At 42.8% G+C, this 22,817-nt stretch overlaps 1 protein-coding gene across 1 annotated transcript in view; it reads right to left on the bottom strand.

Annotated features, from left to right (window-relative positions):
- Positions 1–22,817, bottom strand: part of L3mbtl4 (l(3)mbt-like 4 (Drosophila)) — a 240,963-nt gene that overhangs the window by 70,277 nt on the left and 147,869 nt on the right. The window contains 1 exon segment of the mRNA XM_013518523.1: positions 21,724–21,784. Coding sequence (XP_013373977.1) covers positions 21,724–21,784 — 61 coding nt within the window.

Raw genomic sequence — 22,817 nt, 5'->3', positions numbered from 1 at the left:
TGCATTCTTTTTGTTGAAAAAAACTCTGTTTAGTATGACTTCAGACCAAATTTAATTTCTACCATGTACTTTCCCAGTGTATGGTGGGAGTCTTTTTTTTTTTTTTTTTTTTTTTTTTTTTTTTTTTTTGAGTCAGGGTTTTGCTATGCAGTTTAGGCTGGCTTGAACACACTGTAGCTCAGGCTGGCCTTGAACTCATCCTGCCTCAGCCTTCCAAATGCTGGGATTACAGGTGTGTATCACTGTGCCTGATTTCCAGAATATGTTGGAAAAGGTTTGTAGGAACACATATAATGCTGGCTAATCTAGCTCTAGGCTTTCCCTTTAAGAAGAAACTGTACAAAAACTATTTACGCTAAGTATTCTTTTTTTTTTCCTCTGGTACCGGGAACCGAACTCACGACCTTCTGCTTGCCAGGCAGGCGCTTTGCCGCTGAGCTAAATCCCCAGCCCCCTACACTAAGTATTCTGAAAAGCAGTTAACCTTGTAGTCTTTGCAATGATGAAAATATTAATAACTTCACTGTGTAACTTTTACAATTTAAGGGCAAATTTCCTCAGTCTCGATACACAGTGATACCCTCTGTGACTAATGCCTCCTCAGAATAACTTCTAAAATAGCAGATTTTCAGCGACTTGCCAAAATCAACACCTAATGTCTGCTAATGTGCACAAAAACTCTCAGATTTGCTATGGCATCTGATCCACAATGTTCCCAGCCACTCCAAGGGCTGCTACAGTGAGGCAGAGAACCGTGACTGATTTTCCGTGGAGATTTTCCTTTCGTTTCACCTCTAAGAGATGTAAGTAACACGCGTTTGAAATGAGCTCTGGTGAGAGGAACAGAGAGCAAAAGGGAAGAGTTTCTCCCCACAGGTGATTTCCTCCGACTTGGGAATGTGTGAAAAAGCAAGTTTTGCGCAGATTGTGCACCGCTCTGCCCTGTGGCTCCTGGAGAATTTGTGATGTACCACATGTTAAGAGTCACAGCCTTGTGATACCAACATAGCACGAGCAGATCTGAAAGGTGGAGGAGGCAGCTGCTGTCAGGGTCATGCGTGGCCAGTAAGCCTGTGACGTTGATCGTGAACTCAGCCAGATGAAAGTGTTCTTTGCAGACACCTTGTGCTTTTATTCCATGCTGCATCTTCAAAATATACTACTCAACAGAACACACAGCACTAACCTAATTTGGTCGCCAGCCAGAAGGATGCCTACTTGAAATCTTGCTGTCCCAGGAGCCGTAATGAGATGTGCTTGAGGTCCCAACAGCCTGTGTGGATATCTTCATTCAAGAGTGAACAGCAAAATCCTGGTGCATTTTCTTGGTGGGACAGACTCAAAGGACAAAGTCAGTCCTTTCCTGGCAGTGTCGTTAGAGAACTGAATTGGTCCTCAAAGTTTGTCTGGGGCAAGGTGTCCCGGGCGGTGCACTGTATTCACCGACCTCGTCCTCACAAGGGCCCCACTTTCCAGCCAGGGCTTTCTCTACATTGCATTTAAAATTCCCGGCCTTGCAGGAAAAATGTTACTGGTGGGGACGATCAAAAGTGGCAATCGTGGCTGCTGGAGTAGATCTCACAGCAAACACCCATGGGGTTTGTAGTATTTCCTGCTGGTTAGCTCTTCCATCTCATTAATCACTGATGGAGCAGACAGGGCCACGGAGCTGTGTGCTTGATTGCTGATGGGCCTCCCTCGCCACTTCTCTGATACTGTGCTGTTCGATCCGAGAATGTCTGCTTTGAAGTTTGTTTGAAAAACAACTGGAGGCCCTTCGGAAGGCTCCCTAAGAACTCAGAAGAACACTTAGCAATGACTAAAAAAAAATGCCTGTAAGTAAACCTCATGATCATTTTCTCTTTGATGGTTTGGTTTAAAACTGATGGCCGTAGATAGGGCGTGATGCCTCGCTCTTAATTGGAAAGTCCCGTACACTGGAACTACCGCACTGATCAATACTGCTCAGAACGATGTCAGAATAACAGCTCTGAAGTTTAGTAAGTCTGCAGAGGGCTTCTGAATACTAAAACAGTAAATATGTTTAGGAAGATTTCAGTATCACACCTAATTGCATTTTATAGAACATGGCAGTTGATATGTGGCTAACTTTCAATTAATCAATATATCAGATTATAATACACATGAATCAATGTACATGCCTTTGCAGACACTGATTATATTGGACAACAGAGCTGCCTTTGTGGAATAATAAGCATCAGCCCTCAGATAGTGAAGCGAATAAAAACAGTTCAAATATCTTGAAAGGGCAGCAAGTCACAAAATTCATATGTATGTTTCCATCCAACTTTCAGAGGTGAAAGAGAATCTCAGCTTAAGCTTTGCAAACACTCAGCTTTCTCTCACTTTGCCGGTCGTGATAGTTTTCCCGTTTCAGGACTGAGTGAGTAAGTAGGCTAATGGACATAAGAATCCTGACACTGTTAGTTTTCAGGAAATGAACAAGTCAACAAACTGGAAAATGCACTGCGCTGGCCCAAAATTGTGCTGTGCAAACCAAACGTGACAGATTCCTAAACCCAGTACACGCTTGTCTGCAAGGCAAGGACCCTTCCCGGCTCAAGGGTAACAGCAGCAAGGTTCTGTCGATTTTGCTTCCCACAGCCAATATGTCACTTGGGAGAACAAATCCACTGCAAGAACATGTGATTATCACCCTGCTCTTTTTTCTCATGTCTTCCTATTTTTAGACAGTATAAGAGATTTCTTATATATTTCCAGTTTGCGTTGGCTCTTCAAAAATGTAGTAAGACAGCTTGGGATCTATTTATGTGTATTAGTAAAGCATCTGCTCGCATCCCCAAAATATAAATTTATAAAAGCAATTCTTTAGAGAGAAAAAGGCAAGGGACACGGCTCCAGAAATGCCACAAAACGTGTTCAGTGCTGAGCTGCCCCTGTGAGACAGGCACAAACTTAGGCCCAGAGGATGCAAAAATAAGCAGATTCCCCACCTAGGAGGGAATCGGGCCTATCGATTCTGTTGCAACGATCTGGTCAGTGAAGGCAGGTGGACTGCACAGCAGGGGAGCAGGGACTGCAGGGAGAAATCGAGCTGCGTGAAGGCTGGGATGGTGAGGCCTGCACAACCTGGCTGGCGTGTGGTCCACACACCGGCTGCCTGCTCTGACCAGGCTTTGGCCAGTGCGTCCCTTCTCCTTCGATGCTGCTGACTCTCGAGTCGCTCTGCTTCCCTCCCAGTGTGAAACAGCGTGAAAGCTTGCTGCTCCTTTTTGGAGATAACGAAACTTTCCAAACACGTACAGAACCGGGTCCCAGCGTAAGACGAGACGGACGGAGACCCCTGACTGGGCCTGTGTCTTTGGGATGACTTCCCTGCCAGTCACGCTCTCACACATCAGCAGCATGGGCTCTGCAGTGACACCCGGGTCCAGACCCTGCACGCCCCCTTTCCTGTGGACCGGAGGTGAGTGATTCTACTTCTGCACCTGAGAGTCTCCTCTCCGTGGGAGTCCACCTGCAGTTCTTCCCGTGACGGGTTTAGGACACACGGGGCAGCGGCAGAAACAGCCTTTTCTCCCGCCCTCACCCCTCACCCCGCTTCTCCCATGAAGCAGCTCAGTTCTCTCCCCGTTTGGATCTGGGCATGTGTCGCTTCCTCAGAGAGAGCCCCTGCCCCTCTAGCAGCCCTGGGACTCTCTCCTGGCCCTCCTCTGGGCTGCACCTTGCACGGATTCTCGTCAGCACCCTGCGAGCCCCTGCCCCGGCAGCCCCGTGCTGCTCCTGTTTGCTGTGATCTCCCCCAGGCCCATGACAGTGCCGGGAGTGCAGAGCGTGTGTGCAGCCTAAACAATGGCTCGTTGTGGGGCCTGTGCTGGGCGGACTCAGCTTCCTTCTGCCACACTGAAGTGTCCCCCTGGGTAATTCTAGCAGAAAAGACAACAGTTCCACTTGGAAGCTACTTTTCTCAAGCCTTGTTCTGCGGAAGGACACCCTTTATCTCCAGGATCCAAGTGAGTGTTTGATGCTGTCTACTCATCGAGAACCACTTGCACTGCGTCCCTTTCTGTTCTGGGGGACCAGTTACATCCCCTGTGACATAGGTGACAGGGAAGCCGCTACCCATGGCTGAGAAGTTCATGGGGTTTCAAGTGGTTTTAGCCTTTAGGAAAATAGAACTCTCACAGAGGAAATTTCTAATATTTTTGGCCTTCACTACACATTTAATTTACGGTTTAATGCTGTGTGATATTGTCAGGTTCACGTTACCCACACACACTTATCTTTCAAATCACTAGTCTTGAAAATTGCTAAGCACAGGAGACAGGAGCAGGGTTCTGGACCACGACCAACAAGACGAGGAACCATTGGCCAGAACAGGTATGTCTGCAAGTAAGGTTTCCTTGGTGTGTGACAAATGCAGTATTTTGGAGGGATAGCTAGAAAGACTAGTCATTTATTTTTTTAAATTTTAAGGCTAAGCAGACAACAGCACTCAAACATGAATTACTTTTAAAATGTTTTATTTTCCAACTCCCATGCTCACAGAAGCCATACAAAAAAATCTTTTGACATAACAGATAATAATAATATTAGAAATTATTAGCAGAAATAATAAGTCCCCTGCAATTCAGCCAAATGGCACTCAGCATCTGACAATTCCTTCCAGGGGCAGGGTGCCTAGTGCCACAGAAACGGTGGGGGAATTGGAACCCCAGTTCTTAGACCCCTCAAGGAAGGATCTTCCCACCATGCCTCACGACACGACATGGGGGTATGAAACACAGACGACCTGAGCTGTATTCTCAGCCTCTTCTCTGTACACAGGGACCTCATGTTTCCTTTTTTAAATGTAGCAACATCTACTGTGAAGTCATCCGTCCTAGGTGATAATCTAAAAGTGCACTCACTGAGGGGCTGAAACACTCTTTCTTCCGGGGAAGTGCAGCTCCTCTGTTTTGTTTCAGAGCATGGTTTTGGATAGCTACATCCCTATTTGTTTGAAATAAAAGAGATCAGGAGAGTAAAAATTCAGTAACAGTGGGACAGCCATTCTGACATCTCCAAGGAGAAATTTCTGGCTATGCAGAAAGACATTCTTCTGACGGAAAGAAAGACTGTCACCCAACAGAATGCGAACATCAGGGGCACTGAAATGGTCCTAGATTCCAGGCTTCAACGTCAACCTTCACCCCACAGCACAGTTTCTAGGCTTCTGCTGCAGCCTGCTTTCGGGGTAATGGTTAGAGAGGAGACGGGAGTCAGCTCCGCAGCCCATGCCTCAGGGGAGGCCTGGTGGTCGCTGGTGGCCCATCCAGGGAGATCCAGAGTGGGACGAGCTCCCACCTGCTGCGCTGCCAGGGAAGGGTCCGAGTGCTGGTCCTGCCTTCATGCCTCAGGTTTTAACGTGCTTTTCTCCCAGTTGTCTCTTTTGAGCCACTCTACGATTTTCAGAGGTAAAGGTTCTCTGTTTGACGGGTGAAAGGACTGGGATGCACATCACGTCAGGCAGCGAGTTTGCGGCTGGGCTCACAGTCCCGGGCCCAGCTGCACTCGAGATGCTGCCATCCACTGGGCCATGGCCTGGGGGTGCCCGGAGGCCCTGCGCTGCCTCTGTCGCTCGCTGTGTCACCACAGGTGGGGCACGCAGCCTCCTTCTCAGTCACCTCAGCAGGAAACGGGAACCACAGTTCTTCAAAGGGAAGAGGGAGAAACGGATTTGGATGGGAATACTGAGACCAGCACATTATTATTGTGTTGCCATCATAGTGAGCATATTATGGAAACAGTTATTTGACGCCACTCCTCAGACATGTTTTTTAAAAAGGATTGTTTTTCACAGTTACAGAATTAAAACTAGGAAAACATGTATAAATGACAATTCATCATTTCTTGAAAATTGTTTTTTAAATCATCACCTTTCTAAAGGCAAAAAGGAAGGAAAAAATCATCAAAAGGGCTGCATTTGAAATAACTTAGGTGACCTCTCTTTTTCTAGTTTTTAGCTACTTTAAGTATTTATTATTTTACGGCTTATTTTATTTATTTCCTTATGGTCTTACTGCATGTCGCATCCACTAAGTACTTTGGTGGTCAAAATTTGAAAGAAAAATTGCTTCAGCTAAAATAATTCAAATAAAAGGAAAGCCAATCAATGAGAAAAAGCATACAAAGATAGTGAATGAGGAAAAGCCATGTAAATAATAGAAGAAACAGTTGTCTAGGCAAATAAATAAAGTCTACGACATAAATGGTCCACGATGTACCCCACCAGGCAACAGTAACTATAGCAACAAGGAGTGAGGCAGTGTGCTCAGGGTGATTCAACCAGATACATAACTGCTACATAAGCACACTTCAGGTCTAGTCCATGCACCTATTTTCACGTGGCACTGGAATAGGTTATGTCTCCTATGTATGTAAAATTCCACATTTTATTCATAGCTATTCCTTTATGAAGAAAATTTCTTGTGTCCCCTGACTTACATGAGAGGTTGATGTGTCTGCATGTAGATGTCCTGGGGCTGCAGCAACGCAGATTTCCTCCTTCTCAGGAACACGTCTCAGCTCAGCTGTGTGAAATGATAGCCGTCCGATGATACAGGGAAGGCTCATTCACCTGTATTCAGATAGCACCCCACTCTCTCTTCAGCACAGACGTGGGTGCTCGGCAGCACTGCTTCCCAGTCTTACCTCGCAGCAATTGCATGGAATGCCGAAACAGTGCTGCTGCCTGCACAGACACCCAGGGTAATCTTCGAAGGTTGTTAAATGAAGAAATTCCGCTGGCTCGTTCTCCACATCACTCCGCAGTCTTGAACCTTGTTTCCTCGCTGACCTTCCCGCTGCATCCTTTACAACAAGCCCTGAGCCTTGTCTCTGCCTCTGTAGGGGTATAAATCCTGAGTTTAGAACACTTGTTCTTATAAAACAAGCATGCTGTCCCTCCCCACAGATTGTATCAAAGAAGTTCTCTAAATTCTTTGTACCTGTAATCAAGGCAAAAAAGAGTCTCACTCACCGAGCTGCTGGAGAGAGGGAGAGGGCCTCTTTGACCCCAAGTACATTTGAAGGCAACGATTCTTTGCTCCAGCCTGGGAACATTTCCCTTTAGCACTGAAGTTAGACACGGAAGACACGGGCTGGTGGTGCTCTGGGAGAGACGATGGACCATGGACCGAGCACTCACAGGCACCCCACAGTCCTTACTCTTCACAGTCTCTAAGGGTGGAGACACTCAGCTCCTTCTAACCCCACATGCAGGCTGGGCTGTGGCGGGAAGAAAGCGATGGCACTAGCATTCCCCATCACTTGCCTGTGATGAGGACCTAGAATCTGAGAATCCAGGAATCCCTTCCTGTCCGCGGAGAGCGTACATCACGCCATGCAGAAATGAAGCTGTGCTTCTACTCCGGAAATAAGCCCTGGTCCTCAGTGGTGGTCTGGGCTTTCGCCTCACTCTGAGCTCTGAGGACCCTCGTCTTGACGACTGGGCTCAGAGCACCACTCAACAGCAAGGCTGAAGGGGCCAATTACCAATCCAGCCTGCAGGGACCAGACCGGTGAAGCTGTACCTGGCACACCCGAGACGGCATCGTGTGGAGATGAGGATGTGTCACCGACAGATGTCATCTCTGGGCTTATTTTTGGCACACTCCGAGGAGCCTTACGGTGCTGCCCACATCACACCAGCCTTGGTGCTGTGGAATTTAGTCTGCAGAGTTGTCAGTCCCTCAAGCCTTAGAACTAAAAATAACATCTGCTTATTAAAGCAGATGTATGTTTTTAAGCAGGCTTTTCCATTCTTGCACTCTGACTTTCCTTCACACTTGAATTATCAAAATATTTTGTCAATAGTGCTTCAAGACCCATAAATTATCAACTAGGTCTCAATTGTTGGGCAAAAGTGAAAACTGGCTCTCTCATTTTTCCATACCTTTAGAAGGTGATAAGAAAAAAAGTATGCCTGAAGAAAGGATAAAAGGGAGTTTTTTTGGAAGGATAATACAGGACATTAAAAACAGTTTCAAAAAGATGGAGCCAAGTATGTACAGGAAGGAAGTCCTGGGCACCCGAGCCACACGTGGCTTCCAGCAGCTCCAGGGGTGCAGGTGTGTGACAGGATTTAGCTGCAAAACAAATTAACTGTGTGCATCTCAGTGCTTCTAAAAGCTCTAATCTCAACGCCTTTGATCTCAGCTGGCCTCTAATCTGGGATGAAGTTCTACGGCATTACTGTGCTAAGCAAGGTACGGCTGATAACTATCCTTTTTAATGAGAAAACGTATTCTACTTTATCCCATCTTGTGAGCTTTGATTAGTCACGTTTTAATTGACATCTGGAGAAAGTAGCAGGAGGCTGCAGGCGCACGTTCTCAGGGATGGGTGGTGTGTCTATGCCCCATGCAAACCGCTACTCACTCGTGTTGTCTGTAGCACTTTACAGAGAGGCTTACGTGTTTCCAGGCTAAAATTGAGAATTTTCATTATGTGCTCCTAAAATGCTACCACTTTCCTTCTGCATGCTTGTCAGGATGTCAAAGTTCATCAGGTATCAAGATCCAGCCCTTACAAGCATCTTTTAGCAACTGCAAATAATTCCCCTCCTCTAGCTTTAGTCTAGTTTGTCCTGTCTGTCTCTGTGGCCCACAAACCTATCACACTGAGAAGAGGGCAGCTCCCCAAGTCCTGCTGCGTTGTCTCAGTGATACTGAGAACTCACCTTTAGAATTAGTCCTTTATTAGGGGCGAGTATTAAGTTCATAGGAATATTGAGCAGATAGTATTACAGACAGGCAAGCTAGGCAGGAGGCAGTGGGCGGCTAGAGACGCACTGGGCCCCAGACAGAGTCAGGCTTACCAGGCCTCGGTCAGAGAAGCAGGAGCCTGAGGTCAGGAGTGAACAACATCAAGCAGTCCAATCCAGGGATGTAACAAGCGAGGTAACAAGCACAGCGATGGAAGCCCACCACGACAACCTCTGCTCCCACCTGTCTGGAAAATATTTCTTTCCGCTTCTCACTTTGTTCTTTTAATGAACCATTTGGATAAGGTAGGATATCAGACAAGAGGCTCCTCCAGAGATACGCTTGCTATGGCCTCACCTCCCCAAAGGCCCCTTCCTAGTTCAAATCATCTCATCTTCGTCCAGTAGGTTACTTAAATTTGACCCAGAGTGGTCTGAGCCCTGGTCATTTTTTGGTATAAAAACTCCTGGTAGGGGGCTGGGGATTTAGCTCAGCGGCAAAGCGCCTGCCTGGCAAGCGCAAGGTCGTGAGTTCGGTTCCCGGTACCGGAGAAAAAACAAAAACAAAAAACAAACAAACAAACAAAACAAAACAAAAAAAAAAAAACTCCTGGTATAAAAAATTCCCCATGGCAACCCACTTCTGAATACATTCTCAACTACTATTCTCTCTTCTTAAACAACTTTCTTCTGTATCTTCTTTGTCCTCCATTTTATTCTTTGATTTCCTGAGACACAAACCTAGGCTATGCTGTTACAGCAGGAGAGTGTTCCTACGTGCCCTCAGCCCTACAATTCCTTTTAGTATAAATAGTGTAATTTGCATTAGTGTAATATCCTGCACAGTACCAATATATTATTAGTGGCAGCTGAAGTCCATAGTTTACATCAAGAATTTAGATTATATGGTTCTATGTGTTTTCACAAATGCATAACGACTTATTCCACTGTTTTGGTGAACTCTTTCATACAGAACACTTTCTCCTCACTAAAAATGCCCTGTGTACCACCTGTCTTCCCCCGACCCAAACCCTTAACAATCACTGATAGTTCTGTTGTCTCTGTAGCTTTGTGTTTAACAGGCTGTCATATATATGGAATTATACAGTAGGCAGCCGTTTCAGATGGGCTTCTTTTACTGAATAATATGCAATTAGGCTTCCGCCATGTCTTCATGGCATTCATTTCTGTATTGCTACTAATGCCCCATTGTATGGAAGTACGCACAGGTTGCCTATCCACTTATCGCCTGAAGGACGTCTTCGTTGCTTGTCACTTTTGGCAGTTATGGATAAAGCTGCTATCAACATGACATGTTTTAAGTTCACTTGGATAAACAAGGATGAGCATGACTTCTGTATCTATGGTAAGATTGTATTTAGCTTTGTTAAGAACTCGCTAAGGAACTTGATAAGATGGATTTTGTTAAAACTAAAACTTTCTGTACTGGGCAAGACTGATAAACAAAAAGCAAAGGTCAGAGACTGGCAGTAAATATTTGCAAGGCAGCTTCCAAAGTAGCTGTACCGTTTTGCATTCATACCGGCAATGAGTGAGGGAGTTCCTGGTGCTCCACAGCCTCCCCAGTATCTGACAGAGTTAGGGAGTTTGAGTCTGGTAATAGGTGGTGCAGTGGTATCTCATTGCTTTAATTTGCTCTTCCCTCCTGACAGGACGTGGAACAGCTTTTCATGTACTTACTTGTCATCTGTCTTTGCTGAGATTGACAGATCTTTGCCCCTTAGAAATTGGCTTGCTTTCTTGTTGAGTTTTAACAGTGCTTTTTATATAGGGTACGCGTCCCTTATGAGATATACACTTGCAAGTATTTCTTGCCAGTCTCTGATCTTTTCTCTTTGTTTAACAGTCTTGCTCAGTGCAGATAGTTTTACTTTTAACGAAGTCCATCTTACCAAGTTCCTGTTGGAGGGACTATGCTTTTGGTGTTGAATCTAAGTTACCACCACATGCAAGGTCATGCACAAGGTCACGTCCACGTTCTCCTTTGTTGTCCTGCAGAAGTTTAATAGTTCTGCATCTTACATTTCTATGATCCACTTTGAGCTTGTCCCATTTTCATTTTGTTGCGTTTGTTCCCTTTTTCCTTTCTTTCCCTCCCATCCCTGATTTTAATTGAGCATTTTATATGATTCAGTTTTCTCTCCTCACTTAGTGCACTGATTATTTTAAATTAAAAACATTTTTACTGGTTGCCCTGGCGTTAGCGCGACACACTTACTGCTCGTCTAAGTTCTCTTCGGTGAACACCTCGGCGCAGGCGCCTGTGAGGGACCGTCCTGTGCTCCCTCTCGTCCCCTCTGGCACTGAGCCTTTGTTTCACTTCTCTGTAAGTCAGAGTCTCCCAATTACGTGCTGTTACTATTATATTATTATTATTATTGTTCTGAAAAACAGCTGAACAAGCTTATCTATAGATCAGTTAGGATGCTATGAAAGATTTTATATCCCAAAATTCTTTTCCGCCCCTGGTATGCTTCTTTGTGCAGCTCTTAGTTCCTGACACACCTTTTCTTCCCTCTGAAACCTTAACAGTTCTCAACTCTACTGGAGATACGGCACTTCAGTTTCTGTTCGCCTGAGAAATGTTTTACTCCTCCTTTACTTCCAAAGGACAAGCGTGGGGCCTGCAGAATTGTACACTGTGAGCTTTTCTTTCAATGCTTTAAACAACCCCACCTCCTTCTTTTCCTGCTCACGTGGCTGCTGAAGAGAAACCTGCTATCATCTTCACCCCTGTGCCTCCAATGGGCTTTTCTTTCCTTTTGCTGAGATCTCTTTCAAGAATTTCTCTTCATCTTGGATACTGTGTATTTGACTATAGTATCATCGAGTTGTAGGTGTTTTGCTTTTTCTTCTGCTTGGCATTTCTTTGATTTCCAGGGCCTGTATTTTGGTCTCTGTCATTAATTTTGGAAACTTCTCAGCCATTATTATTTCAAACATCTCTGCTTTGTAATTGTTCCACAGCCCTCACAGTTTTTGAATATTCTACTGCATCGTCTGTCTCCCTGCGTTTCACTTTGGGAAGTCCTGTTGACATAACCCCAAGCCCCTGATTCTGTCTTCAGTCCCACGCCCTCTGCTCTTCAGACTTTCCTCAGATCTTTTATACTGTTTCCAAATCTACAGCATTTGCTTCTGATTCTTTTTTGGAGCTCCTTTCTTTCTACTTAGATTATTAATCTATTCTCATGTATTACCACTTTTTCCATCAGAGTCCTTAGCATGCTACAGTTATACAATTACATAACTATGTCATAGCTAAACTCCCCTGCAGATGTGCTAAAGTCTTGAACAAACAAGGTGTGATCAAAACATACAGTGAATATTTAACTAAGAAATGATTACGGTAGGAGGCACATCGCCCTTAGTCCCTCTGAAAATACTCCTTTTGCTTTAAATGCACTATTCCATCCTTCTCGCCACTATCTGAAGTGGTTCTGGGAGTCCTCTGTCATGCCTTTAAGAAGTGTGATCAAAAACATGGTGAATGCCGCTACTGAGTGCCATCCAACAGAAAGTCAGGCCCCTAAAAATATGACGGTGTGTCCTTACTTACCTTATTCACCCAGTCTAGTACTGTGGGTCTTCTGGGTCTTCCCCAAAGTAAAATGACCAGGAATGGTAGACATCTTGAATCTGAGGACATCAAGGCAGCTACAATAGCCAAACTGAAGACATTCATGGAAGACAACTTCCAGCACGCCTTCATAGAGGGCAGGAACGATGGGATAAGTGTGCTTGAAATGAGGAGGGTATTTTGATAGTGCATAGTGGCGATGTATTTTACTGGAATAATTTTTAAAAATTTAAACATTCACCATATTTTTGATCACACTTCCTATTCGAGGAGCTTAGGTATAAGGTCTCTGATATGTTATTTCATGTTTATAGAGCTAGGAGTTACGTTACACTTAATACTTGCTTTACATGTAGATGTCAAACACTTCCATTTCCTCTCCCACCATTCTGTCTCCCTGTCATGCTGGACTTCCCTGGGAACTCCTTCAGGACAGCCCGTGTCTTGCAGCTGTCCACTGTGGTCTCCAGTGCCTTTTCTGGAGCGCTGTGCTAATGCAGTGCTTAAGGTTCTATAGTTTCAGCGTGAAGCCAGCTCCAGCCCCCACTGGCCCAAGTCCCTGGCCGGTGACTTTCAGAGGAGCTTCTTAGTACTTTCCCCCTTGTTTTATGTGTGACGGGAAGGACAGAGAAACCTGGAGTTGTCTACCTGCCCTCCCCTAAGCTTTACAAGCACCGGTGAGGTAATTTCCTCTGCACTCAGGACCTTACTTCTCTGAGGGATCTAAGCAGAGCAGTTGACCTTCAGTTTGTTCATCTTCCTTCTTGCTGTGAGGATGGAAATGATGACTTCTCAGCTCTATCCCTGTCAGGGCTGAAACCAGCAGTCTGCCTTCTAACTGCAATGAGTCCGCAGATGAACACCAGGAGGAAGGTTGCAGAGAGCCATCCTTCCCTCAGTTACCTGTGAGAGAAGGTCTTGGTGTGTGGACTCACAAGAAGCCCTTAAAATCTCTGACACACAGCTCATAGCACGTGCGAGGCATTTTGTTATACAGTATAATACACTGTGTGACCGCTAATAATGTCTGTGTTTCTATGTATCCTTTCCCATGGAGTCCCAAATAGAGGATGTGCTGTCACTGCTTACAGGACATGTTGGGGATAGTCTCCCCCCAAGGAAGGTGTGTAGCAGGGATAAGACTCTCTGCTGGGGTGCAGGAGCACGCCCTCATCTCCCTGGAGCCACAAGTTGAGCCGCTGCCGTGGTTCCACACATGAGACTCAGGTTAGGAGGGAAGGGCCCTTGTGGTGCCAACCTGCCGTGCACCCTTCTCTCACAGGCGGCTCCACGTGGCACTCTCCAGGGTGGGCAGAGGGTTTCCCTCCTCGGAGGTGGCTAAAGTCCTCAGGAACACAGAGGGGCTATTTTAGTGATGGCCTGAGAAGCCGAAGGATTCACACAGACTTACACCATCACGCCATTCTTCCAAATCTCCTGGTGTAGAGATGCCAGGGGTTTCCCAGAGGGCTTTAAACATACGTGCAAAGTGGTGAGCTTTGTATCTGTGTGAATTATCTCCACAGGGAGCTAAGGACATAACAAGAAGCCCAGAACTTGTGCCTTTGGAACCACGGGGGGGGCCTGCAGGCGGGGGCTTCCTAGGATGCCAGCCATACCCCTCTTCTCTGCGTTCTTTGGCTCCTGGTTGTGGTGCTTCCTCTGTCTGTTAGTTTGGTATATATTTCCTCATCGTTATTATTGTCCCCAGTCTCTCCTGCTTTGACCTCACATCCCTGACTTTCTGACTTTGAGCTTAGTTTCCTCATGAGGTTCAGGTCTCTCTACTACAAAAGAAGCATCCACAGCAATAAGAATAAAAAATGGCCTCTCTGTCTCTCTCTCTGTCTCTCTCTGTCTCTCTCTCTCTGTCTCTCTCTGTCTCTCTGTCTCTCAGTTTCTCTGTGTCTCCTTCTATCTCCTTAAATTGCAAGTATGTGACAGAGCTTTTCATATGAATATACTCTTCCTGCCTCAGTTTCCCCTACTGCTGGGATTAGAGATGTTTGCCACCGTGTTCAACTAAAAGACACTTCTTTTTTTTTTGTTTTGTTTTGTTTTTCTCCGGTACCGGGAACCGAACTCACAACCTTGCGCTTGCCAGGCAGGCGCTTTTGCCACTGAGCTAAATCCCCAGCCCCAAAAGACACTTCTTAATGAATAAAAATAATGAAAAATATGACTCTTTCAAATTATTTATTCAAATAAGTTATTTTCCCTATCAAAGTGGTAAAAGTAAAAAAGCCAAACAGCCATTCCATACGAGGACAGGGTGAAGCAGCTACTCTCATACACTGTTGAAGGAGTGTAAGAAGCTACACACACACCAAGGCAAATTAATGACACCCAGAATTTAAAACATGCACAACTCTTAATCTAATAACCCCACTTCCAGACATTAATCCTATGGAAATACCCCCACAAATGAGAAGATATAATTGTAATGGTATTTACTGTGTTTGTTTTAAAACTGAGGATTGAAAATAGTAAAAGTACCCATGAAAGAACATTTGACTAAATATATTATGGCAGAATCATTGGCATAATTCTCATGGCTGTGAGACAGTAGAATTCCTCTCTTATTCCTGCTATGCTGCTATAGCTTCAACAGACTAGAACTCTTGGAAAATGAGCAAGAAAAAAAGGGCAGGTCCAGATGGTTCAATACTAATTATCAAGGCAAAGAGTTATAAACCTAATGTGTTTATGATATTAGATGACAGGAAAGAGAATTTTACTGAAGAACTACATTCTATCAAAAATCAGGTATGTGGGAATTGCAGAACTAAAATATACAAAGATCCAATTAAATATTTCCCTAGACAGGCGTCATAATAGTGTGGGGACAGCTGAAGACAGCAGTAATGATCATGAAGAGAGGGAAGTGACAAACTATACATTGAAGCATGTAGAGAAACAAGGAAGGGAAATATAGAGAAGAGCTGATAAGACATTCGAGTAATAAAACATTAATGCATTCATTGATGGACTCTTAAAAAAAGGTGAAGAGAGGCTAGGGAATACACTATTTGAAGAAATAACAGTTAGATTTTCCAAGTGATGGAAGATATATACCCACAGACTTAAGAAGCTGTATGAGCCCCAAATGATAAATGTAAAGAGAATTACACCTAGGTATTTACTTCATAGGAAAAACTACCAAAAACCACAGACAGCAGGAGAATCTCATAAACAGTCAGACAAAATAAGATACACCCCAAGACACACTCCTTTCAAAACAGACATAATAAAATCTGAGAAGACTTAAGAGAAACAATGGAAGTCAAAAGACAATGGAATGTTCATGTTTTATGTCTGCAAAAGAATTAATTCAATAGCTAGCAAACATATTCTTCAACAGTTATGGTAAGAAAACAATTTCTGGGCAAATTAAAACTTTAAACACAATTATATATATTTATAATTGAAGGTATATACACATATATGTGAATAAGATATAAAATAGCTATGAACATGATTAACAGACTAAGTGCTCAGAATAGGTTCCCTGCTCACAGTGGAATAAAGCTAGAAATTAATAACAAAAAGACAACACATTCCCTCACATTTGGAAATGAAGCAGTATACAGTACTTCACGTGAAAGGACTCACCATACAAGGGAGAAAATATTTTACGTGAAATAATTGCAAAATTTGGCAAATTGAAATTTAAAGAATAGAGACAAAGCTATGTTGAAACTAACAATAACAGCTTTAAGTATATACTAAAGTATATTTGAAAATAAATAATCTAAGTAATCATTTTAAAAAGTCAGAAAACACAAGCAAATTAAATCCCAAGTGAGTGGAAGGCAGGAAGACTGAAATATAATGGCAGACAATAATAACTCAAAAAAAATAAAAATGTCACAGGAAAAAACCAACACGGCCTAAAATCCATCCATTGGGAAGGTGGGTAAAGCTGTAGCAAGATGAACCAAGAAAAAAGGAGAGAGAAGCAGAAAGAGACAGAGAGAGACATACAGTGTGTGAGTGTGAGCGTGACCTCAGGGATGAAGAAAGGCCTGGAAGGTAGACTCTGCAGACACCAAGAAGCTCTCAGAAGATATTGTGAACAAATTTATAGCAATAAATTAGAACATTTAAATGAAATAGACAAGTTCCGAGAAAAATTATATAATAAGATATTAAAAAATCTAAAGTCCTCTATCTATTGATACAATTGAATCTGAAGTTAAAACTCTGCCTATGAAAAAAATCTCTGAGCTCAGGTAACTTTCCTGATGAATTCAACTAACCAGTTAAAATAAATGTCATGAGTTTTCCACAAACTCTTTGAGGGAATGGAAAGAGTAAATACTTCCCAACACATTTTATAGGGTCATAATAATAGCCATATGAAAAAGGGCAGAAAATTACAGAGCTATTTCTCCTCTGAATGTATCTGAAAATGTCCTGAATAAAACAGGCAGTTCTCCCTCAACAGCACAGTGCGGGGCTGTCAAACTGACTATGCGACCCCAAACCATGCATACTGAGCTTAGTAATAAGTGGGAAAAACTCTGAGTATTTTCTGTGACCTTTATAATTTTGGTAAAAGTAGTCACGTCCCTCTTACTGTAGAACAGAAAGCTTTAGGCAAACCTTTAAAAGTGTGAGTGATCTTCATTAGTATTCTGCGATTCGCAAGTCATAAATATTGGATAATCTATTTTGTTTATTTGCCAGCCTCACTGATGTCTGTCACCACCGCTGTCCTCGTTGAGCCAGTGGGTGATCCCTTCCTGGCCCAGGTCCCTGGCTGAACACTGAGTGTTTTGAATGGTGACAGGTTTGGTGTATCTGAGGTGAGCTTTCTTATTTAACTGTTTAACTTTTGGGATGTGACTAGAATTTCACCTCCAACGTTAATCACATTCTTTCTTTGCTGCCCTTTCCTATGTGCTGGCCAGTTCGCTGTGTGGAGTGTCTAGTTGTGTAAAATGTCACACTGGTTTGTGAGGGGGCCGAAGCAGACAGCACACTACCTGCCTTGCTGCCAGTGTTGTCAACCGAGTGACAGACTGCAGTGGCCAATCACAGACAGACGCTGAAAGAAGTGATGCTCTTGGTCACTGAGCATGATGAGATCTGCTATGCAGCTAGTGATCTTAGGACTAAAGAGCAGTGCTTCGTATAACCACGCACAGTCAGTACACTGAAAACTGAGCCCAGTTCAGAGATTCATGTTTAATTAAATGATAGCAAATGAAATTCATGCATATAGGGAAAAGGAAAAGCAAGGTCTGTTTCTTGCTGCGGGTGCTGGTACACGAATATTGTTTTTGAAATCCACTGAAGAATAAAACAGTAATTTGCACACTTTTTCATATTTATGATGTACTTTTTAAAAATTCCTTAAGAAATATTGTCAATAAAATTAACCACATTAACAGAATAAGTGAAAAATGATATAATTTCCCAAATAAAAGCAGAAAATCTATTTGGTAAAATTCAGTTTATCCACAAAAATAAAAATGTAGCAAACTAGAAATGGAAGCAATTTCCTTGATATACTGAGGTGCACCCCAAAAACCTACATCACATGTCGCACTTCATGGTGTGCTTATGCACACTTCCCCTCTGACACTGAGACAATGGGGACTTGCTGTCATTCCACTGTTCACGCTGGGATGGAGGTGCTAGCTCAAGGGAATTCCCCACACTCCTGGAAATTATTTTAAAGTACCTAATTAAATGCAAAGATATACCATGTTCATGAATTAGATGGTGGCCCTTTACTTGACATCACTCTATAGACTAACTGCAGTTCTAGCTAAGATCAGAATAGTTTTTAGGGAATGTGTGTGTGTGTGTGTGTAATCTAATTAGAGATGCAAAGGGACAGGAATAGTCAGGACAATCTTATAGGAGGACAATATTTGGGGAGTGACATTCGTAGCTCTCAGAGTGTACTATGAGGTGTAGCAATTAAGACAAATGATCCTGGCAAAAGAATAACAGATAAACTAATGGAAGAGAACAGAGTTCAGAAACAGATGCAGACACGTATGTCTACTTGATGTATGGACACGAAATGGGGCAGAATTTTTAAACAGGACAATTAAATGCTAGCCAAAAGAGAAAGGATTGATAAACTATATTAAAATTTGGAATTTATAGTCATTCCAAGGCACCATGAAGAGAGTGAAGGGTAAATAACAAACTGAAGAAAACGTGGAATTCAACAATGGACCAATGCAGTATTCCTACATGAGGAAATCCTGTATATCAACAAGAAAAAGACATCTAAACAACAAACGGAAGGACACTCACAAAAGAGAATACTCATAGCTTATGAACATGAAAAGGGGTTAAGCTCAGAGGCCTTAGAGAAATGCAAATTCAAAGCATAGTTAAATACCAACATCAGCCCCCAAACTGCCTAAAATTCAAGAGACCAACATACAGTACATGTCGGCGAAGGTGTGGCGTGCCTTCAGTTCTCCTACTGTGCTGACAGGAGTGTACTGGCACAACCATTTCCTAAAAGCATTTGTTACCAGCTCCAGAAGCTGGATGTGTACAAACCCAGTCACCCAGATACTCTGCTCACTGGTATTTATTCAACAGAAATGTATTCATGGATTGACCCAATCACATACCAGGATATTTCTGGTGGCACCACTGGCAGCAGTGCAAAACTGAAAAGTAAGTATTAAAATAGATAAATGAACTGTTGTTTTCATATCAAACAATATGCAGCAGTGAGAATAATCGAACCACAATTTGGGTGGAGCTCACCAACATTTTGGTGAAAGAAGCCAGAGGAGAGTATGATTCCATAGATGAAACATTCAGAACGGGACACAAGTAACTGACAGCCTGTGAAACCAGCACAGTGGGTCCCGGTAGAGGGGGCTGAGAGGACCGCACACAGCCTCTTCCTGACCTGTGCCAGGGATTACCTGGGTATAGTCTCTTGTGTGCCTGGACAACAATTTTTACTTAAGGAAGAACCTGGCCGGCATGTATAAAGTGACTTCAAAAATTGACAGTTCTGTATCAGCACGTGTGGGAAGTAAGCTAACTGGAGATCACCAAATAATAATTACATACAAGTCAACCCCCCCTAAAAATATGAATGATAATATCTGAAACAAATCTCTGAGAGATTAACAAAATTTGTTTTTAATTGTTTGGTTTATGAAAGTTGGGATTAAAAGAATGATCATTAATGATATGTTTGAGATAGGAAATATTTTTAGAAGAAAAAAACTTTCTCATTGAAATTTCTACAGTTACAAGGGGCCTCCATATTCCTCCATTATTTTACCTGACAAAAGACACAGAGGTGATTTCCACTTGCATGTCATGCGGTAAGCTTATTTAGAAACTTGGGATCGGGAAGCCAAACTCCATCCAACCTCCTGTCAGTACTACAGCCAAGTAGCCTGTAATCATGCTGCCTTCAAACAACTTATATCATTAGAAAGTATTAGAAGGTTCTGTCATTACATCTTATTTTTATACATTATTATGAGATAGAAGAGAGTGGTAAATTTCTAAAAATTATACTGGAAAGGAACAAAGGTGCTTTGAAAAGATATTTCTTTATAAATGCCAAGTATATCCATTGAGAATGAAATATATAGAAAATGCTTTAGAAAATAAAAGGGGGATACAAATAAAATTTGAAATTAGGTCCAAGATAGAAAAAAAAAGAAATCAATAGCCACAGGGAAATATGATCACAGGTATGTACAATCTCTGAAAATCCAATCCACAGCTTTTTAGCTCGTTTTCCTTAAAAAAAGAAAAAAAAAAAGATTCCCAAGGAATGAAGAAGACGTTAATTCAAAGTTATGGCCTGCCCCCAAAGGGATATTGACTTGGGAATTATACTTAGGTTCATAGGCTTATGAAATAAAAAGAGAAGCTATAACATAATCATTCAATGTCACAGTAGACACATGTATTCTCATTATTATGTCTCATCCAGGTTCGAAGCAGAGCAAATGTGCTTAATTATAATAATGGGGATTAGTGGGGTACAGGAGGAGCCACTTCGGGTGACAGAGGCCAGGTAGGAAGAGGTTGAGGACACCATGTAAATTCCCAGGCAGTGGGACCACTTTTTCTCAGTGAAACGTGCTGAGCATTCATGTGCCACCATGTTACTGTCGTCCCTCCCACACCCGGACGTCCCCGGCCAGGAATCCAAAATGTTTGAATTAGAGAGGGTAGTGAGTATACAAATATACACAAGCATCTGGGCGTAAACTTTTGACAAGTGATGCAGGAAAGGATCAGCTCCTCCCGCCCAAGCTGGGAGAGATTCCATCGCTCACTTTATGCAAATGGGTTTTGCCGGTGCTCTTCTCTATTTTGGTCAGGATGGTCCTCATTACTACTTTGATGATGTGAACGACAGGGCTGTGTATCTGCTTTAACAGGAACGCATACATAATTACTCTGGGCAGAAATTTCCAAAAGTGTCAAAATCTGAATTAAAACACCAACACTTCTTTAAAAAGCCTTCTTATGTGGCTCCAAAGTGTGTTGCTTACAGAAAAAGGCTTGGTAAAATGGATGAGGACATTTATATGGAGCAGTTTCTAAACTATCAGCTATTTATTTAGAGGAGGCTTCAGCTCTGGTTATATGAGATAGAGACAATTCTCAGAGGGAACGATGTGGATGCACAAAGTAATCCGGGCAACTTAGCTGCCTTTCTCTGTGTGTGGCGGAGATGAGCAGAATCGTGGTGTCCCCTCCCTTGGGTGGACGATAAACAGACCCCTCATCATGTTCTGAGAGACATGCGTTTGTAGGACCACTCTGGCTGCAGACATCAGATATTAATTACAAACAACCAACGTTTCCATCTGACCAAATCAATATGTTCTCAGTAAAATAAGACAGCCAAGGAAAAATGTGTTTCATAGCTTGATACCTTACGACGTAGCCTCAAAATTCTGTCTACACTGAGCCTCCATCAGAAAGAATCATGGCTAACTAGAAACATGCAATTCCTACCCCCCATCAAATTTCTCAGCTCTGATGGTTAAGCTTTCTTCCCCGGTGACTTTCTGGCTTGACTTACTAAGAGATGCACTTCGCAGTCCTCCCACTTTTCCAGTGTGGGAGGCACTCCAGGGTTCCTTGGCCTTCTGAGGGTGGAGAGAGATTAGACCAGAGACTGACATGGACAGCTTCAGCTCTGTCCTGTCATGGTTGGGAACCGCCCAGAGGACAGTCTACTTCCATCATTTTTAAAAGAAAATTAAGGTGAAGGCAGTGAACTGGTGGAAGGTATTACTGTCTCTTGATGCCTGGTCAGGTTCTTCCAAACTTTGCCCACCACAATGATAAAGCTACACAATCCAACAGCTAAGACACTCTGAACTACAAAAAGTATTTTCTGCTCTTTTGCTAGTGTTTTTGTTTTTACCTCTGAAGAGATTATCCAAGTCAATATCTTCTTTTCCTTTGATTTTCAAACACGTTCCCTGCTACATAAGTCTGAGCAAAAAACAGAAATAAAATCTAGACTCATTATCCTGTGAGGTAGGAATAAATCATGGTAGCAGCACAAATCTAAATAGGAACCACAGGGTAAACGATAGTGAATTAGCTGGTATTATGATACACAAAGGCTTGCTGGGATTTTTCTTCTGTATAAAGAGGTTTTTTTTAAAGTACACTTTTGTTCATAAACTCTGACGCTGACACCTAAAAGTTGTAATCTTTTTTCCCCTTATCCTGTTAGAGCAAAAAGTTTCTAAAACTCCCTGGAAAAAAATTTTGTCAGCTCCCAAGAGGAACTCAGGATGGTGGGGGACAGGTGGGTGATGGGTAAATAATAATTACTACTGATGATTGTGGTAGTTATTATTTTAATCAGAAGATTATAGACATTGTGCTTAAACAAGTATATGAAGTAATTTAGCTACATTGCTGAATGTCAGAGAATTAATTAACTTTTACAATGCTGCAGAATGCAGGAAGGACTAATTTTATAATTCTTTCATCAGGGAACTTTATTAAAACTTAAGACTCATACTTCCCAGTGAACATGAAAGTCTCTAAAATGAAACTTTCCCAGGGTTGTTAAGCACCTACTAATTAATCTTGGATAGACGTAACTTGAGAAGGTTGACTAATCTATCTGTATATAGTTGGGATTTTAATAAAATCATAATACTATGCTTTGCACATGTATTTTCCTATTGTCCTTAGTAAGTCATTTTATTCACATTGACAGGTTTTCCAGCTGGTCATGGAATTACTGTCTAAATTTCTGTCTCAGATGGAGCATTTGATTCAGTTACCAAAACCTTACAGAGAAACCTAAATGACTTTTACACACACTGAGGTAATTTTATCTGCATGCTTTGTAAATATGCTTACCGTCATAGAAACACGTTCAACTTACCTCTCAATAGAATTCCCTCCAAACCATGAAGACTTTTTGTCAAAATGGCAAGACACTGAGACTGTCAACGGAAACCCCTCTCTGGCCCTCTGCTAGGTGCTGGAGGCCTC

Source organism: Chinchilla lanigera, unplaced genomic scaffold, assembly GCF_000276665.1.
Source record: "Chinchilla lanigera isolate Chin_1 unplaced genomic scaffold, ChiLan1.0 scaffold00001, whole genome shotgun sequence".
Taxonomy (NCBI): domain Eukaryota; kingdom Metazoa; phylum Chordata; class Mammalia; order Rodentia; family Chinchillidae; genus Chinchilla; species Chinchilla lanigera.
The sequence above is the reverse complement of the archived record's forward strand: the minus strand, read 5'-3'. Positions and strand labels throughout refer to the sequence as shown.